At 41.6% G+C, this 21,367-nt stretch overlaps 1 protein-coding gene across 12 annotated transcripts in view; it reads left to right on the forward strand.

Moving 5' to 3' along the window:
- CELF2 (CUGBP Elav-like family member 2) overlaps nt 1-21,367 on the forward strand; it is an 806,829-nt gene that overhangs the window by 496,281 nt on the left and 289,181 nt on the right. For 3 of the 12 annotated variants that reach the window (XM_036112674.2, XM_036112675.2, XM_036112677.2), the window contains exon 1: nt 8,919-9,053. The exons of 2 other annotated variants lie outside the window; for them this stretch is intronic. In XM_036112674.2, the coding sequence (XP_035968567.1) occupies nt 8,944-9,053 (110 nt within the window). In that variant the 5' untranslated portion in view covers nt 8,919-8,943. Of the gene's footprint in view, nt 1-1,230; nt 1,403-8,911; nt 9,054-13,331; nt 13,612-21,367 lie in introns of those variants that run through there. 7 more of the 12 variants (XM_036112679.2, XM_036112680.2, XM_036112681.2 and 4 more) reach the window with 6 other exon arrangements.

Genomic DNA, 21,367 nt, shown 5'->3' on the forward strand with positions numbered 1-21,367 from the left:
ATTGAAGAACCCTCAACACCTTCCAGAACATCTCCATTTCCCTAGCTGTGGACCAAGACTAAGTTCAGAGGTCACAGATCTAGCAAGATATTGGGTTGTATTCCAGATCCTCAAATAGGAGAGAGACAGAGCTCGCCATTATTTTCCCCACCCCACTATTATTCCCATGGACGTTGTAACTCCAGATGATTACTGAGGTGCATGGTTGTGCTAATGGAGGACAGGAACCTACTTTGAGACTGGGGGTGAAGAATCCAGTGCTCAGTGATCCAGCTCTGTTTCAGGCTGTGCCCTGCATTGTTCCATCCAAACTGAGAGCATTCTTGGCTTCCTGTGAGCACAGAGGAATGATGCCTTAGTTTGCACTTCTGGACAACTGACTGCTCTGTCTATAGCATCTCATCTTTTCTCTATGTGTTTAACCTGCTGTTTTACTTGGCTAATCTGCGTGGAATTCTTCTAATTCCAATAAACAGAAGTATAATGTGCATTTTCCTGGCTGACTGTATCTGCTAAGCCTGTTGAGTATAATGAAGCAGGGAAGCTGATTTTTCTTATTTTGGAAAAGACCATTTAATTGGTCTTTTGAGGACGATGCTCCGGTGTCAACTGGGACTTCAATATGACCAAACAATCTTTGCATTTCATTGCCTGCCTCCTTTAGATGTCCTGCTTCAGGTGAACTATGCTCTGATCTGCAAGAGCTCTGGTGTGCACAGAGTTAAAATATTTCCAAGTCCCCCAATCTCTGTCTTCTGCATCCCTGACCCAGGGTGGGGTTAAGGGTCTTGACCTTGTCACTCTTCCTGAGGACAAGAGGAAAGGAATAGATGAATCCAACTGTGAATTCAGTGTCCCAGAAAAGAGAAGCAAAAATCCTTTTTAGCACACTGCCCTATCCAAATCCTCTGGTAGTCATCTGCGATGCTTGCTGATAGTTGCTAGCCAAAAGAAAATGTGGCATTGGCTTTGCTATGATATGTATAAGAAAAAGGTAAATGAGTTACTTATTTTTCTTTCCAATTTTTTAAGATGGTAATTAGGAGAACTAACACCAGGCAGGCTTGAGTGAATGCAAACAAGACCCCTATAGGCAGCACAGTGTATTAATGTAAAAATATGCCTAGACAACATAACTTGTCAGAGAGGATTATTTCTACTTAGTGAATCTGCAGGAGCCCCTTTGCTCCACCATTCAGAATTTGACTAGAGAAGAGAGTGGGGAAAGAGAGAGAGAGAGAGAGAGGGAGAGAGAGAGCGCATTAGTGAACAGCTACTGTGGCATTGATGTTTGAGCGTACTTCTGAACCAGCTTTTGTTGAGACTATCAGTGTATCAGTGTAGAAAGCATGCGCTGTCCCAAATCCGCTGTTACTATGAGAAATGAGGAGCTGCTTTTAAGGTATGTTGTTGTGTCCTTTGTTTTTAATGTGTGCTTTTCTAGTTTCTAGAGCTGGCTGAGACAATAATCATGCTCGGCATCAAGTAGCTTCCTTATCTTAGAGGGGAAAAAAAAGAATCTAGAGAGAAAGAGAGGGAAACGAAATCGAGACCAAGGACTGGGAGAAAGGGAGCCAGCGAGAGAAAGGAAAAGGACTGCCCAGTGCGAGTTATATTTGCACTCGTTGCCTTTTGAAAGCATATCATGTATTTGTTCCCTGCTATTTGTGAGTGGCCAGTGGATAATTTTAAAGGCTCTGAATCTGGCTCTTGGTTTGTCTTTTCCTTTACAATGTCTAAGCCTCTCATTATCATGCACTCTGCATGGAATAATCACCGAAAAAGGAGCTAAGGAGACTCCATATTAGACTTGCGTTCCAAATACCGCTCTAATCTGGACTTAGCCTACCTAAATAGTCCTTCTGTGTTACCAGGTTTGGATCACTTTATCCTGTTTGCCAAAATGTGTACCTGTTTAAAGACCTCTGTTCATGCATGGCGTCCTGGGTCCCTATGTATTGAAAGCAAATATTTGTTTCTTGCATCTGTGTTAGGATTCGATCACATACCAAGAATGAGCCACCACTGACCTTTTGGGAAACAGAGAAAGAATTATGATGGAATTGGCATCCTGCTTTGAAAAATGTAGTCTTTTGTTTATTTGCTAGCAGACATTGTAGCACTGAATACATCTTTGGGTCTGACAATGGGACCGGTTGAACAATGGAGCTGTCAAACTAGCTTAATGCATGTCTGGGGCTTTTTTTTTTTTCTTTCTCAACACCCTTTTTATCTGCTTTAATCTTGTTTGTATAGACTCTACAGAATGAAGAGCTTTTAGAACTGCTTGTTTCTGGTTTTGTGCTTTTAAAAAAATTTAATATCTACCATTCATAAAGCTTTTTGCATTTTGCAGCTATGTTGGTTGGATTAAGTTAGAGATTTATTGCTTCCCTCTCTGTTAACTACAGAAAGCAATGTATTGATTGAGACTGCTTGTAATACCATTATCATTCTGGCAAATACCTTGTTATCAGACATGCCTCTACAGTGTTTAATGCTGGGGGATTTTAAATTTGCCTATTTGGTAGACTCCCGGAACGTAGCAGGAAAGAGAAGTTAAGGGGGATATTTCTAATATTTAAGTAAATTGTAATTTCTAGCCTCTACCTCCTCTTTCGGCATCCAGGTAGATAGACAGTTTTGAAATTCAAGGACACGTGAGAACTTTTGCCCTTAGAATTTTGGTCATAAACTATTGTTCTATAGCCTATTTAAGTTACTAAGTTAAAGGTCTCTATGGAACATATTGGTTTTTGATATATGGTTGTGTGCTCAAAAAAATATGGTTATGTGCCTGAATTTTTATGCAGGGCAAACATTTCTCATGTCTTCAAAAATCTTGCTTTTTATAACAGAAGCACTGGTTTCTAAGGTGAAAACAGAGTTCAAAAAGAGGAAATGGGAAAATCTGTTTCAAACTTCTCAAATATTGAAACCATTCTTATTCTCATGCTTAATGTAAAAGAACTGGTCCTAGGATATTCAGTGCTCATTGATTTACGTGCAAATCATCTTACTAAGGTTGGTTTCTTTAAAAAATTTATCTTATCTAACACTTGAGTATCTGGCTTAATTGGTTGTTCATGCCACAGCAAAATATTGAAAAATATTAGTAAATTTATAAAGGAAGATTAAGGACCTAATTTTTAAACACAGAAGAGAAATCATTTTAAAGGGCAAAAAAAAAATTCTTTTTAAATATTTAGTTACAAATATTTCCTCTTGAATTGTACTATGGTTCAAATTAGGGATGCTCTCAGTAAATAAGGAACAAAACACATTCCTTATAAAAACACAGGGAACATTAACTATTTTTTAGAGTTTGGACATGCATTTTAATTTTTTTAACTTAAGTTGAAATGTTATAAAATACCTAATTCAGAACTATTAAAATTAATGTTTCAGGCTAAATAAATTGAATTCTCAAGTATAAATTTTCTGTTGACAGTATATCCAGAACCTGGGTGGACCCAAAATGTATCTGTAGTATAATGATATTTCAGAAGTTATCCATTGTGAATAGAGTGGATTTTAAATGCATCCTTATTATGTTCTCTTACTTCCAATGGGATCTAACTGCTCATTCCATCAGGTATGCCAATAATTGCTTTTAGGATGAGCTCATAAAAGGTAATTGGCGAAGCTTTATATCTGAAGCCCACTGTTACCAGCACACCTAGATTCTGCTTTCATGGGAAATTTTTATTCCAAACAAAGGCTGCAAGCAATTTTTCTGTGGTTTGGGAGAAAAGTAGTCATCTGTGCTCCCTACCTGCTTGTCAGTAGCACACTGAAATAAAGAAATAACTTGGAAGCCTCCATGTTGAATTTTTGACTATATTTACAATTATTTACCTGTGATCCATTCACTTTAATCCCTGGGTGGTCATAATTAGGTCCAAGAACAAGGGAGATCCTTTCTTACTTTGCTTCTCCTGTGGTTTGATTGATCATCAGCTTTCGGAATTCGGGGACCCCCATTCCAGTGTCCAGCTTGTATATATCTTTTCCTTTAGCCTGATGGGGACGGTGTGAGGTTGCCTGAAGTTGGCAAACTTGTCTGCATCTAATTCCACAGCAGTAAGAAGATACGTAATCTGTACCCTGCCATTAGCCTCCATGTGTGATGATCCCCCTCCGTAGTGACCTAAACAAATGTCAAAGTAAATTTTAATTCTAAGCCACGACTTGCAGAAAAGGAATAGCAAAAGATTCAAACTGGGAAAATGGCTTCTTTCAATAGAGTAATGATTGTACCCAGAGTCCCTTCACACACGAGCCTTGGGAATACTCACATAGATGTGTTCAGCAGGCCACAGACTGAGATCTGTAGGCTCAGTGTATTAATACTCTTTTATTTGTTCAAATGAAACCTCACATTTTTTTCTTTTTTAAAATAGAGGAGTGTGTGCCGTTGCAAAAATACCCCTTTGGGGCTGAAAAACAAAGGAGAGCATTTGATCAATATTCATATCTAGAACTTTATGGCAAGTGCAGATTGTGCCTGAATACCTAGGAAGTCATTCAAAGAGTGACTCAATACCAATTATTGTCATCAGGGGGGTTAATTAGGTGGAAATGTGGCTGATGGAAAGTTCATTGTGCTCAGCCCTGGAAACACCCAGGACAGGTAAAATGCAGAAAGAGGAGGTTTGTGTGGGAATGGTGGTTCCAAGTTTAAGGGGCCAGAATTTATAGAGGAAGACCATACCATGAGCTGGTATAACCGTGGCAGTGGGGAAATAAGAAATGCCCATCTTCATTTCTCATATGGAGAGGTCTGTAAAGTCGTTAACAGAACGCAGTTCGTTCATTGGCGTGTTCCCAGCTCCGTAGCATTTCTCGGCACCTTTTCCAGCAAGAGCAAGCACGGTCCGTCCCGTCGTGGTAATGCCTTGGTTCATCTTTATCAGCCGTCGCTGAATTTCTTCCCACACTTTGGTAATTCCTGGGGGGTTGGTGGAGAGGGGCAGGTTTCCCCCTTTCATAAAACTATTGCTTCTCTGATTGTGATTGGCTTTGGGAGTTTTTCTGAACTCACAGTGACTTTTGTTCCGTAGGCAAGACAAGGCAGTGGTTTGCAGAGGACTGAAATTCGTGGCATTTTACTTAACTGACATTGGGAAGAGGGTGTCAGAGGAAGGAAAGCATATGTGAGGCTTTAATGTGTTGCCCATTAAGAGCTGAAATGAGGTGTCCTGGAGCCGAAGCACCTTTCCAGTCACATGGTAGCAATCTACAGAGATGGGAGTGACACGGAAGCTAGACGTACACGTAAGAGTGTGTGTGTGTGTGTGTGTGTGTGTGAACCTCCACTCAACTCAGAAATGTGCTGGTTAACCCTGATTTGGGATGAGGTACCCTTTGTCCCCACACACAACCTTCTGCTTCATGCAATGTCGTAAGGGATTATCATGCACAGGTATGCTTATCAGCTCTGTGGCTTTTTTTTTCTGGCTGTGACTGATCTCAGCACATTTTATTGTATGTCAAGACCATCACAGTTAACAGGAAATGGCGTCTGTGGGGACGAGATGACACCAGCCCGGAGTGACATGTATTACCAGGGTGGCTCAAGCTGCCACCTCAGCCCATTCCAAGATGCCCATGATTGGCTGCTTAGGATCCTGGTGAATCACTGGAGTTTATAAAGCAGAACTTGCCAGCATGCTCTCAGAGAAAAATAAAAACTAGAATCTTCCCGGAAAATTATTCACCTCGACAAACTTTGTTGTCTTGGTCAAGGAGGGCTTGAGGTTGAAAGTTATAACGATGATACACCTACGACCTCGTGGCTTTTTTAATCCCTGTCTTAAGAAAGGTTGCAGCTGCCATGGGTAAAAAGTCCCTTTTGGACTCTGTGAACTGGCTTACGCATTCATTCAGAGATGATTTAGGAAGCATCTCTGAAAATGAAAACTCTCGGAGTTGGTGGTAAGAGGCGCTAAGTTCCTGGTGTCAGCAATTAGGATTCATTTGGACATTCTCTTTGGAAACTGACCTAATTTGAAAAGGGATAGAGACCTCACCCCAAGCCCCAGGATGCTCAGTGCTTGCTCTCTGTAAACCAAAACCTTTACCTTCCCTCTGGATTAGGCTGCTGGCCTTCAAAATGGAAGGTGTCAGTGAAACTTTAATGCTACAAGAACAATAGGATTAGAACTGGCTTTCTCTTTTACTTTCTACCTGCCAGTTCCAGGTTTAAACAAAGATTGGGTTGGCGGGGTTGGGTGGTGTGTGTGTGGGGGGGGAGGATTATGATTGGAAGTAAAGAATAAAACCAAAATTTATTAACAGTCTATGCCTGGCACTACATTAGGTGGGTTTTTTAAATTTTATATGATTTAATCCTCACAGGCATCCAAGAGTTGCAGGTAGTTACGTTATTACCATTTTAAAGATGAAAAACTGAGACAGAGAAAGGTAAAGTAATAGGCCTGCAGACACATAGCTCGAAAGGGAGGGATTCGAACTCAGGACTCAGCCAAACTCCTCCCGTGCCAACTTGAAAGCATAACTATTGCATATCTGACACTTTAAAGTCATCTCTTCCTCTGGTGCTGCATTTCCACCATGGCCTTTGATTGGTACGTGCCTCAGAGTGTTGCCACCGAGGAAGTGGTACAGTAAGAAGAGAAAAATAATGAATGCGACAGGAAAGATCACAGTGGTGTTTGCTTTTGGCTTCTAATGACTCCCCTTCTATCCCCACTCGTCTGTCTTCTAGTTCACGAGGTCTTTGAATTAAAGCATCCTTTGCCTCACTTTTTCAGCCTTTCAGCTGTACAATGGGAGTAGGTGTTACGGCAGGAGAAAGAGAGAATTTTAAAGCATTATCAAGTTGAAATGTAACTTTTTGACTGTAAGAGAGGCCAAAAGATGTCCTATTGCAATCATAACCAATCAAGGCACAGATATATATTGCGCTCAATATGAGATACAGTCCCAGCCATCCAGAAACTCACAACAGTCATGAAACGGAGAAAGAGCAGCAGGTAGAAAGCTATCCGGGGTGTGATGCAGAGGACGGGGAGGTGACCTGGCCTGAAGTGTGGGTGAGTGAGGAGGAGAAAGCAGGTGTCCTGTTATTAAAACAAAGCAAAACAAAATCTTAACTTCTTCTCCTTTCTTCCCCAGACCCAAAGTCTTCCACACCTCTCCTGCTCCCTAACCTTGCCATATTCCTATGAAATAGGGCAAATGCACCTATGAGCCTCCAGAGAGTATTGAGACTGAACTATGGGGTAACATAAAGGTTTACACTCAGCAGTGGAGATAAGATAGAACACATTCCACTTAGCTTGGGAAGATAGCTACACCACCTTCCCATGAAGATTTTGGGTAGTTCTTTTAAGCAGAAGGAAAAAGAAATTTTTTTTTGCCCCTAATGGACTTCAAGGGGAATTAGAATCAAAAGCAAATTTAAGTAAAAAGTCATTTGGGATTTTTAAAAACCTCTATCATAAGCTAAAAATGGCTAGAGATTTGAACCCTATTATAGGGAAAAAATAAATTTCCTGTACTCAAAACCTTAATGTATTTTCAACCTACATGTCATTTTAATAGCTTTGTTATATAATTACTGTAGTAATAATTAGGTTAACACATTGCACCTTTTATTTGAGGATCATGGTAGATTTTGATTTTTCAGCCATTCATCCCTACGAGGAAAGGATGGCCACGCATATGACAGAGGTCTAGCTGATGAATCAGTAAATTAAATGATGCGTTTCCAGTGTCAGTCAACAATCTGACAGAATCAAATGCAGAATCAAACAGGTTTAGTTCTTAAATCTTCTCGTCTTTTTCCACTCAGTTGGAAAGTAGCATTTGCCTTAAAGAGTCTGACCTGCATGCACCCTATCAGATGGCTCCTGATCCTGGTAACCAAAGCGCTTCGAAGGCGATCTGTCACCATTGTGGGTAAAGCGGATTCATGTGTTTTGTTTTACAGAAACCCAAGATTTTGCTCTCTTAATCTTCATTCTTCTTCCAGATGTATTTGTTTAGGAAAAAAGAGAGAGAGATTCCGGCAAAGGGGGCTGTCATACCTCCTGAGTTGAGGTTTTGATTGTTGCCAAGATCTGTCTCAGACAGCCCCACCCCAAGGCTTGAAACTCCTGTTTCCTTGTTTCCTTTCCTTCTCCCCCACCTGTTGCTGCACGCTCTCTCTCTCTCTCTCTCTCTCTCTCTGGACCTCATGTCTGCCCCACCGCTGTACCCACCCAGCTGTTGCCGCTCAGCTGTTGCGCTTCATCAACCAGAAGTTTCTCCTTTTTTAATCAAACAACACGTGACAGTAAGATGAGAACTTGTGGCCAATCGGGGAAAACCTTTTGCGGGGGCTGGGAGGGGGGTGTTGGAGGGCAGACTGCCAGAGAATTAAACGCCTCATTCTGATAGGTATAAATTTTGTTCCTGCCGCCAGGCTGGCACCAGATAAGGGTACCTGGTGTAGTCCGACCCTTCTCGGGATCTTCAAGAGGCCACTGGAACATTCCTTCAGAGGTTTTCACTGAGTGCCTTCGTGTGCAAACCACCACACTAGACCTTTTTCCTCTGGCCACCGTTTCTCCATTCTTCCCCATGTTCATGTTCTCTGTCCTCACTTCATGGGACACAGACTTGCATCCTCCCCCTCCCACCCTCTGGTAACGTCTGGAAAGGAATCCCACGGCTCACCCCAGAGACAGCTGTTCCCAGTTCAGAAACCAGCTTTGGTCAAGGCGAGGCAAACTTGATTTCTCCTGCAGATAAGCAACCAACCACAACTCCCTTCACGTTGGTAGTCACCTGCCTCCTCAGACACAGCTGTAGGGGGAAGCTTCTGGCATTGCCTGGCTGCCATCTGAGAGAGAAAGCTAAGAGGGGGGACAAAAAGGAGGCAGCGGCGGTATCATGGAGAAAGGCAAGGGAAAGGGCAAGGTGGGGAGGGAAGTGATGGGCTGGTTGGGCTCTGCGTCTGAGAGACCCACGGTGTTAGCATTTCATCCCCTTGGAATGGAAGCTTCTGGAAACTCAAGAGGGGCCTCTCATTTCGGAGCACGAAGGTATGTATACAAAGAACCATCTTCATTTTGAGGGCCTCTTCAGAAGGAAGATAAATTCACCATTATGTATTTTTGCTCTATTAAAAACAGATTCAGAAAAACACAAGATTGCAGAAAGCTAGTAGCAGCTGTTCTCAAGGGAGAGTGACTAAAATTCCTGTAGAAATGTAAAATAAGACTTTAATAACTACTTCATCTTTATTGGCATTTAATTTTACTTAAGTCATTTTAGGAATGTGACAGAGTCACCATTCCAGAAGCTTTCAATTGAAAATAGGAACGGGTGGGGGGAGGGGGGGTTGGTGAATAATAAAGTGATCGTTTTAAATTTATAATTAGCCATATAAGTATTTTTTAAGGGATACCTTTATGGGATGAAGAAAAGATATTTATATGTATCACTTAAGGATCTGTTTGGGTTTTTTTAAGCAGATCAAAAACACCATTGTTTATTTTTGCAAGTTGCTAATGAAACTGGAGTAATCCAAGAACACATGGCCACAAAGTCAGATACTCTCTCAGGTACTTAAAATTCATGTGGATTTCAAATTTATTGGCTAGAAATGATAGGAAATCTCCTTGTAGGGCCTGTATTTCTTGCTCCAAGTGGCTCTGAGCACATTAGGCTTTTTTTTTTTTAAGCCGAAACAGCTATGTTAATAAAATTTGAATTTGAAAATGTGATAGGGGAAAGATGTTTTGGATTCCAGTTTGCAATGGTGAGCCAGAAGTTGGGGGGAGGGGAGACCCTTTTGTGAAGGAGGCTTTTTGAGTAGATGGAACAGTACTGATACATCTCTGATAACAGAGCTGATAGTCTTCTGCTTTTAAAGAGATTGCAAGGTGTGACGTTGTGTATAGGAACCATTAAAAAATGGAAACTTGTCATAAAATATACAAGGTTGTCTGTAGGGGAAAAAATTGTTTGCTTGTAAACACTAATCACCATATATCAAGCACCTGTCTGTACGATATGGTTATAAACTTTGTGCCAAAATGTTGAAAGCTCTATAATCAAAGGACTATATTCTGGTTCATTGATTGAGTGGGGTGACAGGGATAGGATTCTTCTAGTTCTCTTAGTGTGTACTCTATGCATTTTATTAGCACGCTGTTTCTATTGAGAGTTTTGTGGTGTGTGTTTTTTTTTTTTAATGCCAGTGATAATTCAGTGCTCAAACAATGACCATTAGAGAAAACTCAGTTTGAGATGAGGCGTGAGGGGGGAAGCGGCTTGCTGAAACAGCACAGTGCACCCGATTGCCTTGGAAGGCCTCATATAAAATGAGGTCATTCAGAAACTTTCCCTTGAAGTGCTTCCAATTCTTGAATTGCCTTTTGTTTGGGAAATGAATAGCAAGTTGATTAAAAAAAAAAAAAAAAAGACAATTAGGGAAGGTAGGGGGATGGGCCTAGGGAAGAGCTTAAGGTTTTTCTACCATGAAGTGAAAACTATGAGGAAACTTCATTATTCCCAACAGAACCGTCCCCAGTGATGGCAGCACACAGTGGTGACACCAACCAGGTCAAGTCCACGAGAGGGGCCCGCTGATGGCCTCATCCCATTTCAGTGCCGTCGATAAGATCCCTGGCTATAAAATAGCTCCATTGAACCCGAGTGTTCAACAGCGGCCAGTGGAACTGTCTGCCAAATAACACCAACTGCCAAAACATGATACCTGATGGCTCATGACTGCATGAAAATTAAAAGGGCCCCATTGAGTTGTTTTTGGATTTTTGTTTTTTCCTTCTGCCAAAGCAGTGAAAAGAGAAATTTACGCTTTTCATCAGGTGGTATTTGGTTGGGTGTTTTGGTTTTGTTTTCGTTTTTAGACTCAAGAGCTTTTGAAATTGGTATTTTTTAAAAGGGCTATTGTGCATGTGCTATGATCATGGAAACAACACCCTATGGGGTGTGTGTTTGTGTGTGTGTGTTTTTGTGTATGTGTGTGTATTTTGTTTCTCTTTGGCACCTCCATCAAGTACCTGTACAATCACTGTATTATTTATGTATTTGGCAGACAAACTATTTAAACTCAGCTACACTCCGTAAGCATTCCTTGGTTCACATCGTCACGGTATCCCATTGTAAGAGTGAGTTTCTTTTTGTATTTGACCCTGGTTTTCTTTCGAACTGTAAATGGCAAAAGCAAATGTGCTTTGAAAACTCGGGTACGCTGTAGTTGTTAAATAAGGCAATAACCTATGCACTTGTAATTCTTTCTCTATGACCTACTTACATACTACTTCACCCTCCTTATAGTATGATTAAAAGCTGCTTTGAATCCACTATTGCCTCAAGGGATTTGAGGCTAGAATTTAACAAACTGCTGAGAAGGCTTAAGTCAGTAAGAGGGCTTCCCTGCAGCTTCTCCCAACTAATTCACATGCAATTAAAGAGAAAATAAATATTTCAGAAGTGTACATGTTAATGAAGCTTTTTCTACCTTACAGAATGTAGATATGTAGCTTTATTCCACAGCTGATTTGGAAATCTTTCTCTCTTTGATTAATGCGGTTGTGTTTTGCTTCTGTTCTGGAGGCCAGTTCTGTTCATTCTTAAAATAAATTTGTTATACGGTCAGCTCATTATATACATTTGGGATTTATATAAATAATACATGAAAACCAAGAACTGACAAGGTTGGTCTCATTTATCCAGTTAATTACTTTATTAAGATTATTGAAAGACCAACAAAATTCTTATAATTTCGAAGGCAGCCTAGAGTAGCAGGAATAGGGAATAAATGGAAATTAGTGCTATCAGGAAAAGTTTGGGTATTTGGATCTAAGAATTCATTTTATTGCATCTGTTTTTCAATTCCTTATGAACCTAGACCTCGTTCCTCAGAAAGACAATATTTTCAAATGAAGGTTAGTCCTAGCCCTACATTGGTCTTGGAATTAGAACTATGTTGGTCAAAGCCAGATATATTGTTCAGCTGAAGAAAGAAATCAAGTCCATTAAGGATGTGTGGACTTAATTGAATACTCCAGTCCTGTTACTTCATAGTGCTCAATCCATCAAGCCTGGATTTAAAATTGGTATATAAATACTTCTTTTCCTTCATAATCTCCAAAGATGGTCAGTTCTCCTATCACACAAGAAGTTGGTGAGAAAAGATCTTTTCTCCGTATTATGGTGTCTGATACATCTCACACCTGATATATTTGAGTACACACGTGACTTACTTGTTTAATCCCCTGGTTACCATGACTACATCGCCAGGTGTGATGTCATTACAAAATAGAAGTGATGACCAAAAAAGAGGCAAACTGTAAACTTCTGGTATGCAATTAATGACGCTTTAGCACATGAGATAGGAGTTTTACGTACTTGTGACATTGTGAAAAGTTTGGTTTCATCCTAATAACCAAACAACAAAACAATGACAACAGTGAATGAGAATGCCCCACCACTTACTTAACCTTTCAAGAATTTTGCAAATCACTTGGGAAAATTAAACTCCCTGCTTCTATTCATTTGTGAGATTTTCGCCATTTTCCTCAAGCCCTATTAGTAAATAGTCACAAATCTTAAAGGGTGTTAAGCTTTATGTCCACTACGTTATAGATCTCACAGCCTTTCAATAAAGTCAAAGTTGGTTTTCGGTCGTTTTATTAAATACTAGAAAATGACAGATTGGATTTCTCCTTAAAAGAAAACATGATTACTGTGATTCACATTTTCAGTCCCTTATCCTAACTAATTCGTTTTTCGAGAGAATACAAAGGAAATGTAATTGTGTGGAGATGGAGTCATCTTTGTCCTTAAAGCATTGAGATAAGTCCCTAAATGTCACTTGGGCCATTTATCTGATATTTGCTTGGGCTAACCCACGAATGCTGTATCAGTTATTACTGTTAGTTCATCCACTGGCGAGCGGATCGCGCAGAAAAGCGTTTTCAGCAAAAACTCCTGAGGGTTCCGTTTCTCTTCGGCTTGGGAGTTGGGTTTTGACCGGCATGTGAACGAAGGCTTTGGCAATACAGTGGCACTAAATCTACTACAGCGGTTATTCGGGCCTCGTGCCAGGCGCCGTGGAAATAGGGAATTGAGTGGAACTGGACCGAGTCAGCGTGGTGAACTAGTTTGCGTTTCCGGAGGCTGGGGACCCTAGGAAAGTCTGGCTATTTTTAAAGCTGGTGAGCTCAGCTTCCCCCGCCGCCGGCCTCGGGCGGGTCCCTCCCTCCGGGGGCCGGGCGGGCGGGCGGGCCCGCAGGGGTTAAGCGGCGGCGCGGCGGGCGCGGAGCTCCGCCTCCGCTCGCCGCACCTGGCGCTCCGCAGACCGTCGCCGGGGCGCTGGATTTCGGAGGGGATTGGCGGAGAGCGGGAGGGGAGAGAATGTGACAAGTGCCGGCTCGGGCGGCCGCCGCCGGGAGGCCGCGCGCACCTGTCCCTGCCCGTCTCGCGCCGCCCGCGGCCGCTCGGACGCGCGCACAGCCGCCCCCCGCCGCCCGAGCGCAGAGCGCGCGCCGAGAACATGACTTCTGCCTTCAAGCTGGATTTCCTCCCGGACATGATGGTCGAGGGCCGCCTGCTAGTTCCCGACAGAATGTAAGTGTGAGCCCGCGGGGCACGCGTGGCCGCTCTCCCCGCGCCCTCGGCCCGGCGGCTGCCGCCAGGTCTCCTTCCCGGAGCCCCGAGTAGGGCGAGAGCGGGCGGTGGCGGCTCCGGAGCTGCCGCCTCCCCTAGGTCTCGGAGGCGGCGCGGGGAGCGGGGCGAGTGTCCGGACGTGCTGCGCCGAGCGGTGCGGGGATTGGGGTCGGGGTGGGGACCGGCGAGCGGGGCGCGGGGACCGGGGTCGGGGCGGGGACCGGCACCGGCTGGGCGTGGGTTCCAGGAGGGGGACCGGCGAGCGGGGGACCGGGTGAGGACCGGCGAGCCTGACGTGGGGTCCGGGGGTCCGGCCGGCGGGGACCGGCGAGCGGGGCGCGGCGTCCCGGGGCGGGGTGCGCGTGCACGCTCGTGTCATTTGAAATGCGGGTCTGATGGAGCTCTCGTGGCCCATTTAAAGATCCCTTCTTACCAAATTACCCGCTCCTCTGACTTACATTTGCAAAGATTCCTTTGCGGTGGTGGGAGAGTGGAAGGAGAGAAGAGGAAAAAAAAAAGGGGGGGTGGGGGGAGGGGGTGGGTAATTATAAGGCATTAAAATAGCCCGGTGTACTCTGTTGCAGAAATTAGAGGTAATTTTTACGTAATCATGGTGGTTTGTCTGATATGCGGTCTATAATTTAATAATTAATGTGATCCTGGTGGTTTTACATGTCGTCAAACTAGGGTGGAGAGTTTATTGGGAGAAGTAAAGAGCTGGGATTTCTGAGGAAAGTAGATCTAATTTTTATCTGGCTCGTTAGTCTTGACAGGAAAGTTTCTCTTATCAGCTCAGGCGCTATGGAGTCAATAGTATCCACTCGTATTCAGTCGTGTTATGAAAAAGAAACCTACAGGGCTTGCCAGAGCGGGTCTGAAAGGTCTGTGTCCATTTTAGACTTGGAATGTATAAAATTCTCTCTTACCAGGCAAGACATCTGCTAGTGAATCTAGGCTGCAGTTAATCTAGTGGGGAAAAAAGAAAAGGACTGTTATCCCTGGTAAGAGTACATATAAAATGTTTCCTCTTCTACCCACTGTACGATTTCACATCCATATTCGTTCTGGCACCTTACTGTACCCTTTGCAATTTGTAGGCCATTCAGAGCTTTATGATCCATTTCTCTGGCAACTAACTTTCCCCTACGGTGCTAGATTCATTTTCTAGCATGTTAAGTGTTATGAGTTTGAGAGATTTTTGAGAAACTCCGCAGTGGCTAATTATCTGAGCCTCTAGGATTAAAAAAAAAAAAAAAAAAAGTGGGGGGAGGGGTATGATAGACTCTCTTAAGTGCAGTTGTCCTTCCAGTCGATATGAAGAATGTTAACTTGCTTGTACACTCACTCTGGTTCATTGTCCCAACTAAGATAATCAGATAACGTAAATTAAAATATTGAATTTCCTTTTGGCAGTTTTGTCTGGGAAATTTATCTTGATTAGTAACGTTCCCATGATACTTGTTTTATAAGATCTTGTCCTGTTCCCCTTAAAAAATATATATATGTATATATATATTCAAGGTATATATATATATGTATCTATAGATACATAATACTTGTTTGCACCTTTGCTATTGAAAGTTTTGTGTTTTCTGCTCTCTAGAGGAGTGTGGGGGGAAAAGAATTGTCTTGATCATGCTTGTGAATTTATGGTCACCTGCTACTTAGGTGACCATATACATCTAATGAATGCTCTGTGAATTTAATATGTTAATGGTCTCTGAAAGATGCTGACACTTCTCAGTTAAATTATGAATTATGAAAGTTTAATTCGTCCTTTTCATTTGGTGGATGAATGTGGCTTTTTCAAACTGTTTGCTCTGAATAGAGCCTTTGTATCTCAGCCACAGAGTCTCCTATGCAAACCTTACCATAACTTCTACCCTACTTCTCTTCCAGATACTAGTTATTTCCAGACGGTATCTTTTGGAACCAAACTCTCATTGTTTTCAGTGCTGTCAACTATTGCTTAATTGAACTGTTTTAAAAAAAGAAAGAGGATTTGTAAATATTTGTTTCCAAGATAACTATTCTGTCTTCTTAGCCCCGAGAGTACTGTAGCATGTTTTCCAAAATAGTTCATAATTAACTCACATTGGAGACTATCTTTGGGGAACAGAGTTGTGTGGGAGGGCATATGACAAGCGGAAAATGTTTGAAACCCACCTAGCAGTGTATCTGATTGCCATATGCATGCAGTTGGGAAGATAGCTGTGCAGATTTATTGTTTTGGGGACTGGTTGTCACATATGGTATATTGCCACTTGGACTAAATTGCAGTCGGCTAGATGTTGGCCTATTCCTAAAAGGAACTTAAATAAAGCATAGGGGCTTTTCTGGTGTTGATTTTTCTAAAGCAGTAGGACATATTTTCAATGGTGTTCTCCCACAAGAATATATTACATAAGTTTGCAAGATGTAATATGTTTGAGTCCTCAAGGCAGATGAACAAATAGCTTTTGAGATGAATTATTATGTTTGGTGGCCCCACGAGCCATCCAGTGTTTAAAGAACCCAGATCATGTGAGGCTCTGCAGTGGGTCTGAAACGTGAGGACATATGCTTCAAAGTCTTGGTTTTTTAAGCGTTCAGGGTCGAAACTGTAAATGGAAATAGACCTTTTAAATAATCTTAACTGCTAATGTTTTGTTGTCTTTGTGTTGCTATAGAATATCGTTTGCAGCAAAGCATAATGAAAATAGGAATAGGAACTGATTTTAAAAATGTTATTTTAAACTGGTGCAGTTTGGGACGGGGGTGGGGATGAGGGTTTCCTTTGTTTAACCTTTTTAATGATCATGTAGGTATTTGGGGGTTTTTAGATGTTTTTGAATTTTTAAACAGAAAAATCTAAGAAATAATGTCCTGGAAATGAGAAATTGCAGGTGGGAAAAAAAATCAACAAATGCAGCTTTAAAATTATTCTGATCTGTGATGTTAGAATAAGACACCAAGAAGCTAGCAATAACTTAACATGAAATCTTATTTTTTTTTCATCTTCAGTAAGTAACCTTGTTGGAAACGAGAAAAGTTATCCTGAGTGTAAATTCATCAACTTGGTAAATTCACCATTTTTGTTCATTAAGTCCTCCCAAGTTAAGATAACTGGAAAAACGTCTATCAGTGTGCAGTTAAACTGAAAGGTGATTCTAGGGACTTACTGTTCAAGTTGAAAGGGGCTTTAGAGACCATCTGGTCAAACTTCCTCGTTTTAAATTAAGAAACTATTGTTGGGGTAATGTGACCAGTTCTGGGAGGCAAGGCAATTATTGCTTTCTCCCTTTCCCTCCTTAAATGACAATAACATGAGTCGTTAATTGAATGCCTACTGTGTGCCAAGGCACTTGATTTACCTGTCTCTAACCTTGACAACAGATGTGCAGCGGGTGTATTCTACCCATTTTACAGGTTATGTTTAAGGAGGTTCTATGCTTGCCCATGCCTCAGAGGCAGTAAATAGCAAAGCTGTGGTTGGCTTGTGCGTGTGTTACAGAAATGCCAGTTCCAATGTTGTTGGGGAGAGAAGAGAGAACTGTGAATTAAATATTCGACATAGGTTTTTATCAGGAAACCAAAATTGTGCCACATGAGAATGGTTGAGCTTTATAGGAAATACGTATCACTTGTTCAGGATTGACTTCATATTTGATTCAAACTCACACTCTTATTCCATATGTTAATTAAAGAGAATATATTTTAATTAAAAATATTTTCTGGTTTACAAGGTACCAGCAAGATGAAGGTCAAAAGCATTAGCGTCCTCCCTCCCCGCTTTTTTTCCCCAGATGGCATTTGAAGTATATTTGGAAAATGCCAATAAGAAAATACAGTGATAACTGAGACTTATCACCTGATTCCTTGATGATCGTGTGAGGAATTAAAGACAGAAGGCTCTAAAAGAAGAGTTATGTATATGGGTTTTTAAGGAAAATTCTAAAAGTGTACTTTCAGGTAGCAATTCTCAGTAAGCAATACATATTTTAGTATCAGCTGCTTCCTGAAACCAAAAACTCATCCCATATTGGCGTTTTGGAACACTAATGTTATCTTTGATCTGGGTTAGAGGTATTATGTTAATTGTTAAGTATTGCTGTTTAATTGTAATTTGCTGGATTGAGATTACTCCAGCATCTGTTGATGAGATGCTGTGAACTGGGGGCAACAAGAACCTTGCAAGACAAGATAAAAAAGGAGATCAGATTTTTCAGATAGGAACCTAGTAATTAAGATTTCATGGGATCATTTAGAATGTTTTCCACCTCAGAGCGGTTCTCCCCGCGCCCCCCAATAGCTGTAACAACAGTATATTTGGCCTCTGATAAGACTGAAATCTACTCCCCCACCCTTTTTTTACATAAATTTGCAAACTTTTCATTTCTCCTTACCCCCCTTCTTTGTGGTTTTGTTGCTTACAGATGAAATGCTGATTCTCATTAACGACAGGTACTACGTTGGCATGCAAAATCCTCTGATAAACTTGAGTGTCCTACAACCAGTACAGGGACCTGATCTCTAGCTATTGTGCCAAAATGAGGGGTAGTGCTCATTTGTTGAGGCTTATATGTAAACTTCTGCACGGTCACTGATGTCATAATAGCATGTTTTAAAATCCGCCTCGCAACTGTTAAACAATACTGTAAGCATCCTTTATCTGATTGGCATTCCCCTGGAAAACCTGATATTTTCAACCTGTTTCAGGGAGCTAAAATCGTAAGTCACCGAAGCATTGCAGTTCCTGTGCTGAACTTCATCCAAACTTGAGAGGTCTTTATTTCCAACTTAAGAGTATTCGCTCTGGAGGGTTGTGTTTTTTTCAGGGGAGGCTCACGTTTTTCTTTTTGTTTGCAGATTAGGATACCACAAAGAGTCAGCTATTTGTCCATGCGATATGTGTTCTACACACCACAGAAGGGAGGGTCTGCAAAGTATTAATGGTTTCCAGTTCATTAGCACCAATAAGGTCCCATGCCCTTGCGTCTGTTTCCACTACCAGGGAGGGACCGGTAACACGACAGAGCCAGCCTCACAGTGTGCCACTTGGGTAGCAGTGCAGAAAATGTATTTTTATTTTTCCTTAAGAGAGAGCTCTTGCTAAAGCTAAGAGAAATGGAGCTGCACATTCCTGGAAAAACCTTTGTGGGAAACAAAAACTAATTAGTGCCGTAAATGCGATGCTCTCAGGTAATTGTAAAATAATTATTCCCCTTTAGCATCATCACTGTTTAATTGTGCCATCCACTCGTCTCATGCTCTGAATCTAGATGTGAAGGGATGGAAACCTCCTTCTCCTCCTGGGGATTTCTTTTTCATTTACTGCGAGCTTTGGACTCCTCCTAAAAAGGACTTTTAAAAGAAAGGGGGAAACAGGGAGGTTTTGAACTGCTTCACCCTTCCCATTTGTTCTAAATCATAACAGAAAGTGATTACTCTAACTGGTTTTATAGAAATACAATTCCGGTTAGGTGGTGGAAATGCCTGGTGAGCATATTTGAGATTTACACGTTCACAGAACTACACCCGGAGTTTTATGAACGGTCTGTTTTATGAACTACAGATTGCATATTATGTTCAGATACTGAGAGTGATACTTTAAAATCAGCTGATACTTTAAAATGGAATGCTAATAAATATGTAATCCTGCGGCTCTCACAATGACAGATGAGTACAAATTCCATTTTTGGTTAAATTTTAATTACTCCATTTGAATGAATGCCTCAGAGCCAACTTGCCAGGAAATTATTAGACCCATTTTTTTTTCCTCCTGAAGATTTATGTAAATTAAGTTTAGGCTGTATTTAGACTAAAATATCATTTTGGTTTATTATTTTGAACTTCTCTACCAGACTCCTATGGCCTTTAACTTAAGGTCAGATTTTAAATAAATCTATTCTGAGGAGGTCTCCGTTTAAATGATCTGTGCTCCCTTTTGGTCAGCAGAACGGTAAGAGTCAGTCCTACAGATAGATGACCGGGTCACAAGATTCCTTTAAAAGTAACATTGCCTTAAAAATGGGGTTATGGGATGTTTTGATTTTAAGTCTTTTTTTTTAAGATCTTTTTTGTTTTTTTTTAAAGATTTTTTATTTATTTGACAGAGAGAGACACAGCGAGAGAGGGAACACAAGCAGGGGGAGTGGGAGAGGGAGAAGCAGGCTTCCTGCTGAGCAGGGAGCCCGATGCGGGGTCGATCCCAGGACCCTGGGATCATGACCTGAGCTGAAGGCAGACGCTTAACGACTGAGCCACCCAGGTGTGCCCCTTTTCAAGGTCTTAATAATTAAGGAAGTCAAAGTCCTTTATCTCCTCAATAAGAGTGCTTATGCTTCTGTCATAACCATGGACATCAAGTTCCCCCAACCCATCAGCTGCTTTGTCTGACATTTATAGGCTCCATTAGCGCCTGAAGATCCCCCCCAGTTGTCCAGATGATGGTGGTGACGCACTCTTCAGAATGCAGTTAATTTCAGCTGATTGCTTTGACATTTTGACATAACTTTTAGGCAGCTTAAAAACAATCTTTTTTTGTTTTGTTTTGAGTACCATAGGGGAGTGACTTAGTTCTTCAGCTTTCCTCCTAGGATCTAAAGTTCTGTGATTTTACGCTGAAATCCTAACTTTCATGCTTTTTTGTAAAGAAAGTTCATGCTTTGACTTGGGCTCGCTAAATTTTAAGGTGGTATTTTATATCCTTGCCCATAAATTATGTCTTTGTTTCTCCTGGTCTCCCCCTATAGCAGGAGAGTTGTACTACATTTATCTGCCAAAAATAAAATCAGCCTGTCCTTTCATAAGTTAAAAGAGCAAAATAGTGCTCTTCACTTGGCTGTAGTCAGTAGGCATAAAATGTGTGTGTGTGTGTCTGTACACATATACGTGCATGTATATATGTGTGAAAATATATGTACATTAGAAGTAATCTTATGGGGCATAATTCTTTCATAAAATATCTCCCCCTTAGTGATATTTGGCTATAAAAATTATCAAGTTGTTAGATACATTGTAACATATGTAACATGTTGTAACATATGTAAACGTGCCTGTGTTTACACATTATCTTCACAACTGAAAATTTTAAGATTTAGAAAGGTTCAGCATCTTGACCAAAGGTGTATTCGAATTGGTATTCCTGCCAGAAATACGTCTCAGGATGATGTTCTGACTCTTTGGGCCAGAACCTCCGAGTAGCCTCTATTAAAGGTGAGAAAAGAAGTCCCCCCCGATAGTGCTGTCCCACCTTCCTGGGTGAACAGCTGAGATTTGGGTGACCCTTTCTATACTTTTTGCAAAGTCCCAGGACCTGGGGTCCCCTTCTGTTTCCTCAGTTGAAATTGAGATGTTGCTCCCATCAGGATCTCTTAGGTTTGGAGTAGGAAGAAAGACTCTTCACAGAGCACCCTAGACAGTTGACCCTAAATGGCCATTTTCTTGGGTTGACATAGCTGGTGCTGGCCAGATCAGACTCCTCACCTTGTGCCCCTTGGCCACTGCCAACCACCCTCTTCAGTGATACGTGGATCATTATCCCATAGCTTGCTGTCCCTGTTGCAGAGAGTCCTTGAAATTTTCATTGTGCCTAATGAGAGTTCAGCACATGTATGGAGCATCTTAAAAAGGCTAACGTTACAGGAGATGTAGGGACCTGTGAGGGGGTAGAGCAGATTGGTGGAAACCATCCTAAACGTGCTCAATTCGTTCCCCTCCCCGTTGTTTTCTCCCT

This window comes from Halichoerus grypus, chromosome 6 (genome assembly GCF_964656455.1).
Source record: "Halichoerus grypus chromosome 6, mHalGry1.hap1.1, whole genome shotgun sequence".
Taxonomy (NCBI): Eukaryota; Metazoa; Chordata; class Mammalia; order Carnivora; family Phocidae; genus Halichoerus; species Halichoerus grypus.